General features: G+C 42.2%; 1 protein-coding gene and 1 long non-coding RNA gene across 11 annotated transcripts in view; one reads left to right on the top strand and one right to left on the bottom strand.

Annotated features, from left to right (window-relative positions):
* Positions 1 to 872: 872 nt before the first annotated feature.
* LOC106890711 lies at positions 873 to 16,081 on the bottom strand. The gene is made up of 3 exons (XR_001412556.1): positions 15,868 to 16,081; positions 10,043 to 10,317; positions 873 to 5,706 (listed from the first exon to the last, which is right to left on the bottom strand). It is a non-coding gene; the product is annotated as an uncharacterized LOC106890711 (long non-coding RNA).
* Positions 16,082 to 16,278: 197 nt separating this feature from the next.
* The window catches only part of SLC6A6 (solute carrier family 6 (neurotransmitter transporter), member 6), a 119,300-nt gene continuing 116,497 nt past the window's right edge, over positions 16,279 to 19,081 (top strand). For 4 of the 10 annotated variants that reach the window (XM_014946676.1, XM_014946675.1, XM_014946673.1 and 1 more), the window contains exons 1-3: positions 16,279 to 16,411; positions 16,769 to 16,861; positions 18,306 to 18,375. In XM_014946676.1, coding sequence (XP_014802162.1) covers positions 18,360 to 18,375 — 16 coding nt within the window. In that variant the 5' untranslated portion in view covers positions 16,279 to 16,411; positions 16,769 to 16,861; positions 18,306 to 18,359. Of the gene's footprint in view, positions 16,412 to 16,768; positions 16,862 to 18,296; positions 18,376 to 19,081 lie in introns of all 10 variants that reach the window. The other 6 variants (XM_014946685.1, XM_014946684.1, XM_014946678.1 and 3 more) reach the window with 2 other exon arrangements.

Below are 19,081 nucleotides of genomic sequence, written 5' to 3'. Positions count from 1 at the left end.
GACTTGGTGTTTTAATTCCCTGGAAGCTCAGTGTAACTTGCTTTTCTCTTTGAGGTTGTGGTGGTTTTAGAGTAGAATTGTTTTCATCTGCTACCACCAACCGACCACACTAGGTGCCCAACGTGGATGGAAGGTCGGGACAGGGAAAAAAGAAGGAATGCAAGACCACGCTGTAATGAGTTGTACTTATCAGGGTGATGTCATCATATTGGTTGTTAAGATGATGAAGATATGCAGATTTATTGCCTTTCTCGGAAAGTATTTCAGTCACTAAAGAGTCTGCTTTGACGCATTTAATTTCTTTGAAGTAGTGTCTCACCTGATTGGAGAACTGTCCTGGCTAAACATCTGTTGTCTTGTACTGCTATAGATGTTTTGGAAACGTCCTCTCCTAGGCCATCATGAAAGCATCCTCCCTTTCATGTCTGGAATTCAGCCCTGTCCTGATTGAGCAGAAAGTCCCATTCTTCAGAGACAAGGAGTAACAGTTTTATTATAAGTTTACATAACTTGAAATACTAAAGGGCCCTAAAATTGGCAGTGTGGAAAACTTCACAACGTTATAAACCACCCGGGCTTCAGCACAGAGAACAATTTATCTTTGTCATGTAACTCCACAGCGCCAGCAAACAATGCACAGCTCTGTCAGCCTTTCATAAACTTTTTGGTCAATGTGACGAGTTTCTGAAGAAATAAAATATCCCGTAATCACCCAGGAAGAGGTATTTTAGACCAGCTTTAAGACACAAACTTAATGAGAGTTTACTGAGTTATCTCTTCAAGTAGAGTTGCAAGGTTTCACAATGGAGCAGTTGCACCTGTCTAAGTCTGTACTGTCTTAGATGTTCAAGTTGTCCTCTTCAGGCCTAGAAACCAAAATCCAGCTGTCAACTTGCAGTTAAGTATAAGCTTTCAAGAGCAGAGAGAATTCCTTTGTCTCTATAAAGCAATCACCATGTGCCCTGAAGCATGAGGCTTTCTTACTAGCCTACTCAATTTTTATTAAGATCTAGTGAATTAATTATACCAAAATTCACTGTTTTCTTTCTGAAGACTTTATTGAACAATTTCCCCTAGAACTTGCTTATATCTACTGAGTAATTTTATCCCTGGGTATCACTGGGTAAATTTATCACTGGTATCACTGGGTAATTCTAATCAAGTCCTCTCATTCTTACTGAGATCCGCCAATTTTGCAGGTTGTCTCAGTGTGAAAGGTGCCACAAAGTCCAATTCTGCCAGGCCAGCTTGGAATTGCATTGGGGTTTCATGACTGGGAAGAAAGTAGGTGGTATAGGATCTCTTGGAGAAATGAGGAATGCATTTCATGCTTTCAGGTGCTCTAGGAAAAACAAGGCTGAGACTGGGATCAGGGTCCTACTCTTTTGAGTATCAACAGCTTGTAATGTAAGTTCTTTAAGTGACAATGTTATTTAGAGTAAGTAAGTACTCTAAATACTCTGGGAGAGGGATGAAAGCAGAGGCCTAAGAAAGGTGAATTCTTCTCTTAGTGTGGGGAAACTGCAAGGGATCCCAGGACTCTGAGAGACCTTTCCAGGTCACCAATTCAATCTGTCCTAATACAGCACTTTGTTACCATCGCTTCCCACAAAATAATTCTGCTACTTGCATACCACACTGCTGCACAGCCCCCAGAAACCTGCTGGTGCCATCACTCTGCACTTGAAAGTAGAATTCCCACATCAGTGACCATGGCATGTGAGAACCCACCTACTCAATGGTTCCTTGACCAGCTGCCTCAGTGGATGTCAGAGGACTGCTTTTCCTCAGAAGTACAGGCCTACCCATCCATGTTCCTCCTGCTTCGAAATAAACTAATGCAAAGAAGAATGTAAGGGTCCACATGAGGAGTTATTTGGGAGCAGGAACCATGCCGTAAGTTCTCATCTGTGTTAGCTAACTCCTAGGACAAAACCCCAAGACACAGTCCCTTCAGATCAGCTTGACGTGCGTGCGCTGGCAAAGCATCATGGATGCTTAGGCAACTGTTATCAGATCTCTGTTTATAAATACAAGATTTTGAATTTGGCTTGAGTGCTTAAACTCACTAGCAGGCAGGCTTCCCCCCCAACAAAAGCACAATAACAACCACCACGAACAATCACTGCTTCACCTCTCCCACATTAGCTATTAATAATGTTAATTTACTTCCTTTGAGAGATACCATATGTTCCCCTTCCTGATCCCTCTACAGGCATAAGAAAAAACTAAGGAAATTAGAGAGACTCCATAACACTGATGGCAACATCCAATGTCTTATCAGGCTTCCTGTTGTTGGGAGTATTGTTTTCCTTTAAAGATTAATATTTACAATGGTTACTTAGTTATCTTAGTTCATTTGGTGACCATTAAAGATTCCAGCCCTGAATGCGATGAATGAACCTCCTTTTATTTGTCCTTGATGACTTATTTGTCTTGTGCCTCGTCTGGCTGAAAATCAAGGAAAATAATTATCGGGTTGGGCTTTTACTGCCATTTCATATGAGGGCTCAAAGTGCATGTTTCTGTTTGTTTTAGAATGGGAGCCCTTACCCCCTGTTTCTGCTGATATGTGCATATTTAAGAATATATGTTTTGTGATTAGAAGCAAAGTTAAAATAGGTATTTTCCTCTATTTTTCTTAAGCTGCATGCCTGCTTTTAGTACTCCTTGGGGGGGAAATGGGGATGTTTCACATTTCATCCACAATTGCAGCAGCAGCCATGTAGGCTCACCAAAGGGGTCCCTGAGAGGACAGAAAAGGCAGCGTGTGCCTCGGTGCTGTGCAGGGGCTAAAGAAGTAGTGGTCCAGCCCAAGATCTGTCCATAGTTTTCCCCTGTGCATCAGCTGAAGTTCAGAAGTGCTTCTCAGCAAGGGCAAAAGATACAGTAATTTTTCTCTTGTATTTTTCAATAAAAGCCCAAAGACACAGCAGGTAGTGGTGACTCAGTGTGACACAGATGGGGATCTCAATGCAGCCGCCTGCTTCCAGAGCTAGAGAGGCATTTCTAGGCCTCTTCTAGACGTAAGGGATTTTGAAGTCACCTTGAGCTGTCTTTGTCCCTGCTAAAGAGGAGCACAAAAATGTCATTGTACTCACAGGAGTATTAGGCCCAAACCTGGAGAATGCCACCAGAGACAAACATGGCCCATATTGTGAATTGTTGCATTCTAAATTTGTGCCAGGTGCGCATCCTTACAGCAAGGATGAACATGGGTGCGCGAGTGGTTTCCAATACATCCTGGTTTTCTTCTCAGCACAGACCAAAGATGCACCTTGCGTTCCCTGGAAGTGGAAGCTCCTATCATCTTACCATCAGCTGCCCTTAAAATGGATTCATTTCCATCTCTGACCATGGTGCCCACACAAGTGCACTTCTAATGGTAACTCCCATGCTGACTACCTTCCCATGTACCTTTTCTACCCCAGTCTATAGGTATTTTGTCAAGCAAAGGCCTCTGGACCCCAAAGACCAGGATTAGTGAGGTCTGTTTGCAGCCCAGAGGAGCAGAGGACTCGGCATGGAGTGATGTGATAATCACTTTGCAGCCTGTCTGCACGCTCTGTGTGAACCACCAGACCCTTGTGAGCAAGCCCGTTCTCAGGCACAGTCGGCTCCTAGAGAAGGGATAATTTATAATAATGACATTTCCAAGGTTTCTCTCTCTTTTTTTTTTCCCCCTCTTACCCCTCCCAGGGCTTGCCCTCCTCCCAGCTGGTGAATATGGGACAGACCATCCCAGCTTTTACAGGGGGAGGCTGGTTTTTTGGTTTCGTTGCAGACTGCTGTCTCATCCTGAAACTGCATATTTGATGTGCTTTTATAATGAATTCATTTGCACCGTGACAGATGTTTCTGATATGATAAGAAACATGGCCTAGGGGCTAGTGGCGCTGTAGAGCCACTCATGTGCCTCACCTGAATTGCAAATGAGATACTGCTTTCTTATCTGTTAAAAAACATGAGCAACTGCACATATAAATAATACGCCACCAACTGCCAGCTGTTTGTGCCAATGACATTCGTCTTAAAAGAATAGCTCCCCCCATCATCTGTTCTTTTCCCTCTTGCAGAAAATCTGGAGCTCTTTTGCAAGTGCAGCAGAAGAGATTTTTTTTTTTTTTTTTCTCTTTAAGCTGCAGACAGAGCAGTTACTTTAAAATTATTATGTATGAGCAAAACCGGCTTCCATATTTATGGCACGGGTAGTACCTGATTTTTCTTTTGCACTTCCTTGTCCTTTTTCTGCATATCTTTCTGGACACGAAAGTGTCAGAGCTGTTTTCTGTTTCTTGGCGAACCCTTTTTACAGAACTCACTGTCTTTCAGTGGTTTCAGGGTTTCAGTTTTGAATGGTATGGAAGAAAGTTACTTCGTGTTTAAAAATAATTTTTTCTTTTTTTTTTTTTGAAAATGTGAAAGAGAACAGTGAATCACTTTTCTCTTAAGGCTTATAAAAGCTTGGAGTTTAGATACATTGAATTTAGGGTGAAGGTAAAACCACATCTCGAATCCCAGACACAGAACCAAGCAGGCCTGCTTACTTTACCATTAAGTAACTTTACTATTGCTATTAAGTAACCTTTACTATTAAATCTTGCAATCGACAGAAAATAAAAATACAAACAGGTGAAGTTGTTCTGGTAATTGATCTGCTTGATATTTTGTTAGGGTAAAACTGAGAAACACTTTTCAGCATTTTACCAGCTCTAGGAGGAGATGTATTTCTGTTACAAATGACCTTCTGGGGGAACTTGACTGCGGGGACGTGATTCATTGGCAGCCTGCTGGTGACAGCCTTGTTTCTATTGTTCTAAAACTCTGGTTTCACATTTCTCCTGTTAGATAAGCTGCAACCATTAACTACACAGTGAGCTACAAATAAAGTGTGATGTAATAATTAAGCTTATTATCTGATTGGCAGCATGAGGCCACTCTTCCAGGTTAAGGGTTTGAGCAGATTTTTAGATTTTTTTTTTTTTTTTTTTTTAGCAAAACTTTTCCTTTTATTACATTTCTGAAAGCATTGTCCTCCCAAAAGATAAAATATGCTTTTAGAAGCTGTGGTGTGTATATATAGTGTGAGCTATAAATACTCTGGAGCTAGTTCTGCACAGTACCAGTGTGCAGGGATATTAAGGACAGATTCTGATCTTTATGGCTAGACTGGGGCTACTGAGAACCCCCAGTTTAAAGCAGTGGCTTTTAAATATAATACAGTATGTTTGGATTCACACCAAGATGAGAGTCTGGCTGGGGGCTTTAAATGTGTTTTAAGGAATAAAGGAGTTTGGTGGCCTCATCTTAATCTAAGTTTTAGTTGGAGATTACATATCAATTTCCTGAACTATTATTTGGGACTAATACCAAGGCAAATGAATTCACTCTTAAATGAGGAATGGCTTGATTATCATGCTAGCTGAAAAATAGGTCTGTGTACTCCCACAGCTCAGCTGCTGTAAATGGATGTACATAAGGATTTAGAAACGGTTGCTATTCAGCTCCTTCTGAGGGGAAGATGACTTTCAGCAATTGAGTGATTTATGATAATGTTGATATTCACGCAGGCTATTCAGCTGCCAGGATAAAGACCACAATGGCTGATCAGTCTCTTTTTCTTCAGGCATAAGCTGGTTACAGGCTGACATTGGAAACAAGTTCTCTGGCTGAAGCGTTATCTTCTCTGCCACAACAGGATGGGGGCTGTGGGGAGGGGGAGAAGAAGAAAAGTACCTGTTTATAATGGGTTATCGACCGCGTGTTATCTCTTCTGCCGTAAAACCTTAATGGGACAAAGCATGGTAGTATTACTAAGGGCATACGAGGCAGGGTCAATGGCAGGGTATTAACCTTACTTAGCAAATTTGTGATAAATAAAAAAGATCAGTTGTTTCCGTGAGGAATTTCACAACAGCTTCCAATTGTGCATTAGAACTCACTCCCCTCCATTGTATCTTCTCTCACATTTGGACAGCAGGGAGACGGGCTGCTCGCACCATTTCCCTGTGCCCTACAAGTTCAATGAAGTTTTGAGGCCTAATTCTGGATGCCTAAATCCTCTTTTAAGTCCATCAGGTACACCTGAGAGAATGAGTCAGGCCACCTACGCAGTGATTCCCGAGGTGGAGGAGATGAAGGCTGCCAGGCCTCAGTGGTGCATGGCAGATGGCTGCATGGTCAGCCCTGTCAAAGCATTTTGGGGTTTAGTTCTGTGGCAACTTGCTGTGCAGGACTCAGTAGAAAAGATTTCATTCGTGCTAGTGAATACCTAGCACCTTCTGGAGTATTTTCTTGAGGCCTGTGGTGGTGTTGGACATAACTGAAGGCATGTAGGTTCCTTCCAGGGATGATTTTTCCTGCAAGATTTGCACTTTTAGGCATCAGACTTTCCAATCACTTTACTGGCCAGTTTATTTCACTAACTTCTCAGTTGCTCTTGGGGCAGGACTCTTAGTGTCTCATATGCTGTAGAAAAGGTGCAGGAGAGGCAAGGACAACCTACTTTGTGTACCCCTTTCAACCCTTGCATGGGGACACTGCAAATGAGACATACTGAATGCACCACAGTGGGGCCCATCGTGGGCACTGGGAAAGAGAGCACATCTCAGAGCTGTCTTCAAGGTGCCCTAGTTAATGCCAGAGAAAAGGAAGGGACCTGAAGGATTCAAAAATCACTTTGTCTCTCTAAAAATGCAGTGCCCCCCCCTTTCTATCCTTGCTATGCATATGCAACTACGATAGCTGGGAATAGGGAACTGCCTTTCCACAGGTACATGGATGCTCCTAGACCAGTGACACATAAATCTAGGAATTAATAAAGCCTGAGATCTAAAAGCACATCAGTGCAGCTCACTTGGATCCCATTGCTGTGAGCTGCTTTCACACCCTCGGGGCACAGCCAGGCATTAGCCAGGGGCAAGGGGAGTCCCTGCTGCTCTTCCCAAACACTGACTGAGCCCACCCAGCAGTTTCTGCCACCCTCTTGAGTTTAGCTCTGGCTGTGTCTGTTCCTGTCTGTCTGGTCAATCTGCGTCCCCTGACACGTCTCTGTGGCCTCTTCTACGGAGATGCATTTCTTGAAAGAAACAGGAGCTGGCCAGGTATAAACCCAGCCCTCTCTTCCAATTCTGCACCCTCACCTTGTGAATATCTTTACTTCTGGCAATCCACTGAGCACTTTTTCTGGCTGTTCTGTTTGTTAGCGATAGCCCTGGAGCTCAAACTTCCAGGTGAGCACCTTTCACTCCTTAGTCTTAGCTCTGGTGCTGACTGTGGAAACATCTCCCCCTGTCTTCAGTTTGTTCTAGGCAGAGAAGGGAGTTTCCGAGACAGGCATCGCTCTGCTATTTATCTAGGCAAGTCTGAGTATTTTCCCAAAGAATTTGTGAAATACTCTTTGAATGATCAGTGGCACAAACATGTGACTCCAAGTCACTGGACAGTAAGCTATTTAAAAAAGCATCCACTAAAAAAGCAAGTCTGAAAGACTATCCAGTGTTAGAAAGCACTTAATTTAGAGAAGTCCCCATCTCGTGAGTATCATGTCATAAGGCAATATTGCAGTGTTCCTCAAGGGTAATGCACAGAAATAAGTTCCACTTTTGTGCAAGACACATGGATAATGCTACACTGAATGTAAACATGTTTAAATACCCATGGCCTGTGGTCTCTTCTTGTTTTTTTGCCCCTGACTGCTTCATACCGGTGTCACTGGGCTGTTCTGTTGATTCATATAGTCTTGTGCGCTGCTAGTTTCAGGTTCCCTGGTCATCTTTTGGCATTCATGCCTTTCAGCACCTTCAAAGAAAGTTGTCTTAATTTCATCAGGCTCCCAGTTTGTAGGATCACAGTCATTTCCCAGATGCGGACAAAACTTTTCTATCTTTGGAATTGTAGATTTGGTGTCTCTGATGCAATCTTTATCATCATATAATATCGTTAAAGGTCTTACTTTGAGAATTGGTGGAGTAAGACTCGCTGCTCTCATGCTGATGCCTACTTGCACTCCTTTTCCGTGTGTCTGTTTTCTGCTGGGCTGGTTTAGGGAATAATATGCCAATGAAGGGCAAGAAGTAAAAAACTAGTGAGTTATTCCTTTTACATCCTTGTTTTTTCAAAAAGTTCATCTTCTCCTTTTGAGGACAACATGGATTTTTCAGTTTCACAAATATCTTACTTTGTTGAGATCCTTTTCCTTTGACACATGGACTATCACACAGGAGCCCTACTAAGACATGGCAGCTCAACGCTCGTGTCTCTGGGAGGACTATTGGAGTGGCCAGAAGAGCTCACTTCAGACTTTTTCTTCATCCCATGCTTTGTGGCGGTGTACATGATTACATGCAAGGTTTCTCTTTTTTTAAAAAAAAGCACTTTCATCTTTTACATATGTTCCCCAAATTATTTTTTTTTTTAAGGGTAGGCCTTCTGATACCCTGAAGTCTGAAACATATATTGAAGGCATCTGCTTGTCTATGCTGGCAGCAGCAGGAGAGACCTGTGGATGTTTAATTACATGAATCACTATGTCTTTGAAAGCTATGATGGGAGATCTAGGTAAATTTCACTTTCTTATCCTTTGACAGCCACTTTTTCTAAAAAATATTTGCCAGCATCATATTCTAGTGGATTGATAAAGCATATGACCTTACTACTAGAAAAAAATCCAGAATGTATCATTGACAAGGTTGAATCTACCACCTTCCAACACTTCCACATGCTGTTTGGTTTCTTCGGATCAAGCAGGAAGAGACCAAACATTAGCTGAATGGTCTTGTCATCTTCAAGAGAAGAATCTCTGTTCCAAGCTGGGAGAGCCTTTCTTAAAAGGCCCCTTCGTATATTCCTGGATGTTTTACAAATGTGCACCTGTACATGAGAACTTCACTCAGATATGAAATCTGCACTTCAAAGTGTGCTTCCATACACCACTGAAACAAGAGCCTGTGTTTGATCAACCAAAAGGGAGTCTAACCTGATTATACAAATGCTATATAGCTACAGTGGCTGTGGTGCAATTAGTTTTTCAGCCCTGAACCTTTGATAGAGTGCCTTTTCTTCAAAGGAAGGATTAATTTCCCATACTGGTCAAAATCTCAGTTGTCCGCCTGCTTTGTTTTACTGAATTCCATCTAGTCTATGCAGAGTTGGGGACTAGCAATCCTTCTTTAATGTGCATTACCAGGATGAATAAGATTATTTTGATTTTGGTATCTCTTTTCCGTTTAACAGTACAGTTCTTCCCTTTTGTAGAACACTATTCATAAAGACACACATTTTCTTATTAGGTTGGATTAGTATCTGCAGATTTGGGATCTGTCCAATGTTCCATCCTCTCTGGCAATATTTTTAATTCCATTCCAGCTGAAGAAAATCCAATTTTTAATTTTTTTTAAAGGCAAAATCCAACCACAACCAGACAACTCCCCACAAACCTGAAATCTCCTGTCCATCTGAACCTCCCTGGCTGAAATTGGAGAAGTCTTGGGCAGATTTTTCAGAGTATACTTAACTGCGTAGCAGTGCCACACCAGCTTCTTGAGCCTGATCGCTTTAACATCTCCACCAGTTTTCCAATTCATAATGGCACAAGAAAAAGGCAGAAGGCAAACCTGACCTTGGTGCACTCTTGTAAGCACAGTGTGTCAACAAAAGACAGGAAGAAAGAGAAAGCCATTTGCAATTCATCAGGGATCAGCAACCCTTCCGAAAGTGCTGTATAGTAGCAAAGAAGCAATGGTCTCATGCAAACCGTTACAGGCCCAAACAGAAACTTCTCCTGAAACTTCAGCAAGTTTCATTCTAACAGAACATGACTTCATTTTCCTCACTGGTTGGCCTGCACTGCCAGGCTGTGGGGCTTTGCCCTCATGTTGAGGGAAAGAGAAGCCCTGATGTTGGCTCCAGTGGCTGCCTTTCGTGCTGAAACATTTTCAGCCTAATTTCTTTTATTGGCAGCAACCAAAGTCAGATGTTAAACCTCATATGGGGACTGAATAATTGCAAAAAGGGGTTGTACCCAACTGCCTCGTGTACTCACATGTGCCTGAGTGGTGCAAAGCCACAGAACCCAAATATCTTTCTCCTCTCTGTCTCTTCCACTGGTCTTCAGTAACTTGATCCCCTCAACTGCGTGGTGGTGGGTCCTTTCAGAGATTCATATGAACTGGTTCCTCCTGGACTCGAGATTCATATTCTGTGTTTTCCAAAGGCAGGTATGAAGGCTGGCTGCTCCCAGGTGCTGCAACTACTGCTAAGCTTCCACTTTACATTCCCCAAATTCCACCCTGGTGTGTCTAGGCAGATATCTCTTGGCTGTTCAAATTGAAAAACAGTAACACTGAAATACACTGAGGTCAAACAAAAAGTTAAACAACTGCTTTAGGCTTAGAGTAAGAGAGTAGCATGTGAGAGACATTCTGTGGGCAGCAAAGCTAAAGGATCTGGCCTTTAATGCAGAACCACCTTTACAGAGACGTGTAGACTGAGTAAGGATATGATGTGAAAATAAGAGAAAGCAGGTAGCTGAAAAGTTCCCAATTATTTTAATTCCAGAGAAATTCCAAAGCAGGACTAGCTAGCACATCCAAACTGCGAATGTTCTGAAAGTTTAGCATTTTTAATTGTGTTTTCAAGACCTGTTCAGACCACTTTGTCATTGATTTTTCCCACACACGCCCTTTTATCAGTGAGCAAAGACGACAGAGTTAGAAATCTGAATGTTAAAGTTTTCACTAACCACACATTCTCAATGACTGTAAAGAGACAGACAAACCGACATGCAGCAAAGCGGCTCTGAGAGCTCATCCAGTTGTGTGCGTGAGGATGCACAATGTGGTAGATGAAACCATGTTACTGTATAAGGAGTGATTTGGGGGTAGTAACTGAATGATCGTGACATGCAAATAGGAAAAACAATGATGTTTCCAGACCTTGCAGAGAAACAAAATCCCTGTTTCATCCAGGCACAGCTGAACTTTGCAGCCAAGTGCTTAATGCCATACCAGGTCAGTTGGGATATAAGTGTCCTAACCAGAACAGTCAAAAGTTACAAAGTTCACTATCTGCTGGCTGAGTGACACCCAGAAATTCTTTCCAGACTTACAAACAAGCAAAGAGACAAGTTTGAACCTGAACTTCAGGGTAATCACGCCACTCAGGAGCATAAACAAACATGGCACCGACTGGAAAATTATTCTTGAGGCGTCACTTTTGACTGATTCAGACAAGAAGTTTCCAAAGTTAGGGTCGCAACCCCAAAGAGTGCTGATGGAAGAGAGGTCACGAGCCCGGAAATGAGGTTGCAAGCCAACAAGCTTGGGAACTGCTGATTTAGGCAGATGAATGGTCATGTCAAGGGGGTCCCCTTGGAATACCCCTTTTCCCCTCTCCTACCTCAAAAACAGTAACTCGAGCAAGTTTTAAAGCTGACAAGCCTAGCCTGTTTATAGCATACTGGTTTTAAAAGTAGATCTCTGGAAATGCGCCCAAGATGATTAGGGAGATGGGAGCAAGGAAAGCTCTGGAGGGAAGGATGTGGGACAAGGAGAAGGGGAGGAGAGGCAGGTCTGTGGGAAACAGGATCTGCTAACCAAAAATAAGATTCAACAGCGTTGATGAGAAAGGAGGGAGGCTTTTTAAGGTTGTAGTGACATTTTAGAGTCTAACTTGGAAGGTCAAATTCCTCTCCCAAGAGGTTTGAGGAACATGCTTATGCTTCTCTTCTGTGAGAAGCCCCTAGTGATGAGCTGGATACCTTGGTGTGGATAGGTTTTGGAGGAATTAATGTGTGGTCAGAGTAAGGTCTGTAGAGCTAAGGTATACACAGAAATAAGGTAGTTGCCTTTGAGTGAGTTTCCAAATGGCCTCTTTTAGCATCCTTGTGTTTCAAAAGCTACTAAAGCTAGGCCCTGAATTTAAATGTGTTAAGAGTAAACCACTCTTATCAGGAGCTTCAGTGGCTTACTTTATAATACTCATACTATGAAAAAAGTAATTTTTTGGTCTTATTGTAACTTATGATACTAATTTTATATATTGTCATTATTAATAAGGAAAACATTTTAAGTTTTGGGAATGTTTGGTAAAGGTCTTTAAATGTTGAATACTGGAAATTTTTCATGTCAGCAGTAGTAAGTGGTTGTTAGTGGTGTAAATGTTCAACCCAAACTGGGGACTTGTAGTGCCTCAGTGGCTGATGGGAGCCCGATTTCTTGGAAAGCCCCAGAGAACCACCTTGTGAACATCAGATTGCTACCACACCTCCCGTGTCTGGGACTCTGCAGTATAAGTCTCTTTGTAGTCAAGCCTCTGAGGTTTGTGGAAATCTGCTGAACTCTCTTCTGGAAACCACAGAAAATAAACAAAGTGCTGGTGATTCAGGTGGGCTTTTATAATACCAAACTAGCATCAGTACAAGAGGAGCATCAGCACCACAAAATGGCTATCTTGAACAATCCCAAGGCATGGAGAAGACAAGCAATAGATTTTGGGCAATTTGGAGGGAGTATAACAATAACACAGGTGCAAGTCAGGGGTAGAAAATGGGCCTGGAAGTTGATAAACCAACACAGACGATCACTGAAAAGCAAACATTAGGTCTGTGTGGTGCAATACCTAACGGTGGCTACGTGCAGAAGTAAAGTCAACACCATTGAATGGTATTTATTTAATAGTGTTATGTTGAGAGGTATTCACAGACAGGGAGGTTTTTGCAGCCAGTTTTCCTGGGTGTTGTCTTTCGGATTCAAAGATGGAGAGACTGATCCTGCTCCAGCACTGAGTAAGGTGTCCTGAGCCAGTGCTGGGCACAGGGCAAGGCAGAACCAAGTTGCCTGTTTGCCCCAGATACTGTTACAGGGACTAAAATATTGACCCACAGATGCTAGAGAGAGAGAGGAAGCCACGAGACGGTGGTGTGAGCGAGACCCTGAGAGCAAGCAGAGGTAGGGTTTCTTGAGCTTTAAACCCACTGGTGGGGCACATCTAGGGACTTCTATGCAAGGAAAGTCTCTGCTGCTGCTTGTTTCTAGCCAGACAAAGACTGTGAATTTTTTCATGACTAAATCTATGCTAAGCCTGTACAGCTTCGAATAGCAGCTAATTGGTCAAGCAAGTGATGCCTAATCTTCAGGCCTCTATGTCAAGGGCCCAGAGAGCTTTGCTTTCAAAGGCACCTAATTCTGTAGGATGGTCCAGACTGAATTTGTAGGTAAGCCTCAGTTAAGGCTTTGATGTGCACATTTCTGAAGTGCAAGCCATAGAGATTGTTCCCAGACATGCTTCAGACATGATCAGATTGGTGCAGAACCAGCCCATATCTCCGGTTCTGTTGATCCAGCCTGGACCAGTCTCCACAAGTTTCTTTTCAGGGTTAAACCAAGCCTTTGGTTGGTTTGAGACATTCGAGGTTTTATTTTCATAATTAACTTTAGTTTTGGAGTTGCCCTTAAGGCTATTTGGAATCCATTGAAACATGCTGAACTTGAAATCAGAGGTTTCTGTATTTCGTGTCAAATGCACAAAAATTAAGTATGAGGTTTCTGCTCTGATCATGTGGAAGTTGTTTTAACTTCCAAAGCATACTATGTTTTCTTGTAAGAAACTGATAACTTCTGTTAGTGCTGAACTCAGAATATATAGATTCAGGCAGGCTGGTTTTTCATATTAAAGCATGTGACTTTAGTTTCCCAAACACTTCCCCAAATATAATTTTCCAGTCTGCAAAATAACCCATGGGAAAAAAAGTACAGATCTCATCATGATGCTTGAAATTGTCATAGTTTTCACATATGACTAGTGACTATGCGAGGTAAAGAAAGGGGCCAGCAGCATATTACAGGATATTCATGGCCAGCTTGTGTCATGATTCAAGTGATTGGCGGCTTTAGTATAGCAATAATCCAGCCCTATAGCTGACCACCTCTTTAAGTACACTTAACCTCCAATGTGCTTCTGTTAGTAGATTTGTTTGGTTTTTTTCTTTGATGCTATCTATAAATATCTCAAGGTATATGGCATCCTCTTTGCAGGGAAATGTTTCAAGAGGACTAGCATGAATTTTTGATTCTCACATGCAGTCTAACTACTCCTAGTCTTGATTTTTCCTGTTACTGTTGACTATAGAGCTTGTCTCTCTGATGGTACCCTTAAAACAAGCTGTTATCAGGTTCACATGTTGGTTGAGGATACATAATGTAAAGGCTCATTCCTGTCCTCCTAACGGAGCTCCTAGATACCAAAGGGAACTTTTCCTGGACAAAAATCACCCCTGTTTTCAGCCTACCCAAAATTTGTAAGTCTTCAGAATAAGTCCTTGACCCAGAATGTAATGCTGCCAGTTGAAAGCCAGGCATGATAAAAATGCCAGATAAAAAGCATAAAAAAACCCAAGGGGGTCCTTTTGCTACAGGCTGTTATGGAGCATAGCTGTAGAAACAGATCAATTCACTTAATGAAGTGCCTTTGGATTATAAGTTTTCTGTTTGTAGGCAGCAGACTTTTTTTTTTTGTATTTCAGTATTAACAGAGCTTCTCCTAAGGAGCCTGTGACCTTTTAATCTCATTATGTATGGATTTGTGTATGTGAATGTGGCATACGAATTTGTTACCAAGATACTATTTGAAGCAAACATCCTAGGGCCTTCCAAGTTGGCAAGTTGATGCTGATTTCTGAGTCATCTCAACCCAAAATATTATTTTGTATTTTTACAACGTCTTGGACTGTAGAGGGAACATCAGCCATCTTATCTGACCGATGCTATCAGGTGCTTTCCATTAGTTTCCTAATGTATATCCTAGAGACAGCCAGACATGCACTTAAGTCTGGATATGAATGGCACTGAAATTAAACGGGATTCATTTTAGTTTATCGGAAAGGTGGAGCAGCTCAGCTAACTACAGCAACTGATCTATAGCAAGATAAGGCCTTGACAAGTTCTTTCAAGCTTGATGTAATATGTGACATCTCATGAGCTGCTTTCCTCAGCTCCCTTCTCCTTTCCTCTTCCCTGTATATTGCCATCTTTTCTTTGTTCATACAAACATATACTGCTACATAGAGATTTTTCTGCTGCAGCTGGTCCAGTGGTGGAAGTGGGCAGGCTCATGGCAGATTGAGGCATGGGCAGTATTCCCAACACAGAGACCATCTGTGAAATGGTCTGGGTGGGGTCTACCGTGTGTCATACTTTTCTGTTGCTTTGTTATTCCCTTGTTTCTATTTTTATACAATAGTGACTACTAATTAACAACCTGTTAGCTAGTTCTGAGAGTTATCCTGGAACTTGGCCCTTGACAATGGGGGATTGATAAATGGCAGGGGAGTCCCTTCCAGTCCTGTGTTCCTTCAAAGAATCCTTTAACAACACACAGTATTTCTTGGTGCTGCATAATATCTATTTCTGAATTCCAGCTGCAGCTGTGGCTTTCTTTTTTGTCCTGCTGGAGCTGCTGAGATGGTTTCATTTGACGGGGGAGTATGTTCAAAGAAATGCTAAAATATGTTGAACAAAAATATATTTAAAGTATTTCCACCCAATCTGAAACACGATTTTTCAAGATTTGCAAAGTGTTTGTAGCGTAGCCAGCTGCAATATTAATGGCACTTTACTGAGAAAGCACCAGAGCCCTGTAACTCATATAATAAATGAATTGGAGATACCACTTTCAGCACAAATAATTAGCAGGATTTATACCGTGCTCCCCTCATAAAGAATGAGTCAGTTTTCCCACACTCTGAGCATGTGGAAATTCTCCGAGAAAATGCAGCTGAGTGCAGTTAATTATTATAATTTCATTTATGTATTTTTTGCTGTTGTTGATGACAGTGTCATCAGAAAAAAGGAAATTCATGAAATTTCATACCTTTGTGCCAGCGTGTCCAAGCTTTGTAAAGGAAGGTTATGGCTGAATACTGCAGTCTTAGAAGATTAGCATAAGTTAAGAAAATGATTTTCATAAACATAAATTCTTTTGTAGAGCAAAAGTTTACTGAGAAGTACCTTACTTTTAGTTTCCAGCAATCAGAAAGTGAGATTCCTGCACATGTTTACAAGCAGGGGAAGCTAAGCTTAAGGAAGTCACATGATTTCCAGTAACACCCCATATATAGACATTTAGATGATGAAAGCAATGAAAAAAAATTGCTGTTATGAGTCTCCTGAAGCTGATGTGTATTATCTCTGTGTAGCCATGCTCCCATGTGTATGGCACAAGTCTCCATCCCTCTCTGTTCCAAGAATTTATATCACTAGATATTTCAGAGAAGTCACAGTCCCGAGCTGAATGTGTGGTAGCTGATACAGAGGGCACTTTTGTTTGGGAGCTCCCAGCAACTGCATCCAGTAGAAAGATAAGTACAACCCCTTGTGTACCTGACAGTACAGCTAAGTAAATAAGCAAATCTCAGGTAAATAACAGCCTAACAGAGGAAACAATTTTATCAGAGGCAGAAAAGTATAACCTAACATGGAAAGGGTCTGCTATTAACTAATAACTCTTAGATGTGCATTTTCTACCAACTCTTCACCTGCTGTTATTGCCAAGTGACTACAAGCCTTGCTTCTCCCATAGAGGATGATATAGCTAAGAATAGATATTCTGAAATAATGTGATGTATCTTTATGTTGTTGGATAAATAATGCAAAAATATGCTTTTGTTGTTAAACTTGCCTGTATGGGCTGAGGTTCTTGTTCAGTTCCAATGAAACAGGTTAATTCCTCAGGTCTAAGATGTTCCTGGTGTCTCCTTCTTGACTCTTTCTAGGTGTCTCTGGGTCGGATCCTGCATCCTGAGGTGTGTGTGCTCTCTTTCTCTCTGGATACCTGTGAATACAGCGTGGGGAAGATGTTTCTGCAGGTCAGTGGGATTTCTGTCTGCTGATTCCCTGGGTTATGGTTAAAGGGGAGTTTGGAAACTCTTAAGAGAATCATTATATCAGATATGGTCCAGAAGTGCTGTGTGTTTTCCTTTCAGAGAAGGGAGCTGAGCTAAGTTGCAGTAAAAGCAATTGTGGGATTTTTGGAAGGGAGTAGATGGCATAGGGAGAAAGCAATGTGTTGCAAGTGGGTAGATCCAGCCCATGGGTCCCATATGTTTTGAAATCCTTGCCGTCTGGATAGTGACCAGCCAGTTTTTTTAGCCTAAGGCTCCCAGCTCCACCCCACAGACCAAGGAGTTGCTACTGCTATAGAACCCAAAAAGTGCCTTAGTACCCTGGAGCCTCTCTGTTACTTATCGACATAAATACAAATAGAGCACCTTTGCAACAGGACATTTACAAAGAGAACTGGAGGTCACTGCTGCCCATACCCGTCTTTTCTCCAGACTGCTGCTTTGATACATTTCTGCATCATCAAAATTCACAGAAATCCATGTTTGAAGTGAGGATTTCCTCCTGATGGACCTTGGGCTTATGAACTCTGCAGAGGAGGGAACCTGGCCCGTGTAGAAGTCTCAGGTTGACTGCTGGATGCAGAACAAGATCTGAAATACAGGGGTCTGGAAGGCAGAAACTGTGTGTTACATGGCCTTTCTGTTTTTATAATTAAGATATCAGTACGATTGAGTTCCTTCTTTCATAATGCACCCCTGTGATGACTACCAAAACTACTCCTTCAGAGAAGGTCTGCAGCCAGTTATCCAGATGAGGAAGAAGGGCAGGAAGAGAGAGGGGGGAGATTACCCACAGCTAGTACAAAACGTGTGCCAGGGAGACAGGGACCACTCAGTGTGTTCATCTTTTAAAATGTGGTAAGTGCAGCTCCTTATAGCACAGGGGTAACCTCAGGCACCAGGAAACTGTCAGCAGGTGTGAGTTTGTGTCCTGGCTGTGATGCAGCTGAAGCTGTAGGGGAAAGACAGAGTGGGTCCAATCCGTGGCTCAGATAATCCATCCGTAGATAATCAAACGCTATGTCCAAGATGTGATTTGACTATTTTCTTTGTTAAAGTATCCATTGTCTGTCTGACATAATCAAAAGTCCTACCACTTACATTGACATTCTTCCTTTTTCTAATTAGTAACTGGGCTTGGAGGGGATGTTAAGATCAGCTGAGCTGTATAATGTAATATATAGTGGAGGTTTTTTACATAAAGTGCAAGGGTAATATTGACAAGGAAGTGGAGAGACTGTGTAAAACTCTGTAGAGTGCATGGCAATGCAGCTTATACTCATCTTTTGAAGATTACTTGACTTCAGTGGAAAAGGCTTATCTTCCTATAAATAGAGACATTCCTCTGTTGTGACATAATCTCATTTTTTATCTTCTGCATCCTTTATTCTTTCTGGAGAAAATACAGAGAAAGATAAAATACCCTCTGGTGACCCATGATCTCAAGAGTCCTTAATGCTGCATGTCCTTCATGACAGGTAACTTTCTAACAAATGTTGCTGGAGGAGTTTCACCATTCTCGTTAAAATGGTTTGTTGGCTTTAGTACTTTAATCTCGAAGATGAAATCCCTCCCTATAGAGAAGATGCAGAGCCTTCAAGAGGCAGTTAGCAGGACCTTCAGGATCAGTCCCTTCCCGGCTGATCCAGCACTGTTGATGCCAGTGGAAGTTTTACCCTTGATTTCGGATCTAATCAGGCCCGAGGACTGTGGTCCTTTCTTTCCTTCATCCCTTTGGACAGTTAAGACACTTAGGCTTACGTAAGGTGTGCATAGACTGTGTGATGGGGGGGCTTTGTGCCATGGGTGACAGGAGCTTTCCCCCAAAGTGCTGACAGTCTAAGTTTAGATTTGGCGCAATGAGTCAAAGTAATAAACAAAAATTGGGAATAGGCTCAGCAGTGGTCACAGCAGCGGGATCAAGGGTTGCTCTGATTTGGTAGGTGAATATCCTGATGGCTGCACTGATTAAATAGAGTGAGTCACCAGCTGGAGGCTGGAAGGAAGAAGTGGGGCGTTAGAAGGATGTGGCTGTGGGGAGACCTGGTGAGCACAGATTAGGAGGACAGTTCATGCCCAGAGGACTAGAATAGCTTGTCCACTAAGTTTCATTGTTTTAGGCATTTAAAACATGCTGGGTTAATCACTAACAAAGATGCCCAAGGGAACAATGTTGTATCAGTT

This window comes from Calidris pugnax, unplaced genomic scaffold (genome assembly GCF_001431845.1).
Source record: "Calidris pugnax isolate Ruff unplaced genomic scaffold, ASM143184v1 scaffold81, whole genome shotgun sequence".
Lineage (NCBI taxonomy): Eukaryota > Metazoa > Chordata > Aves > Charadriiformes > Scolopacidae > Calidris > Calidris pugnax.
This window is presented reverse-complemented; position numbering and strand designations above follow the sequence as displayed.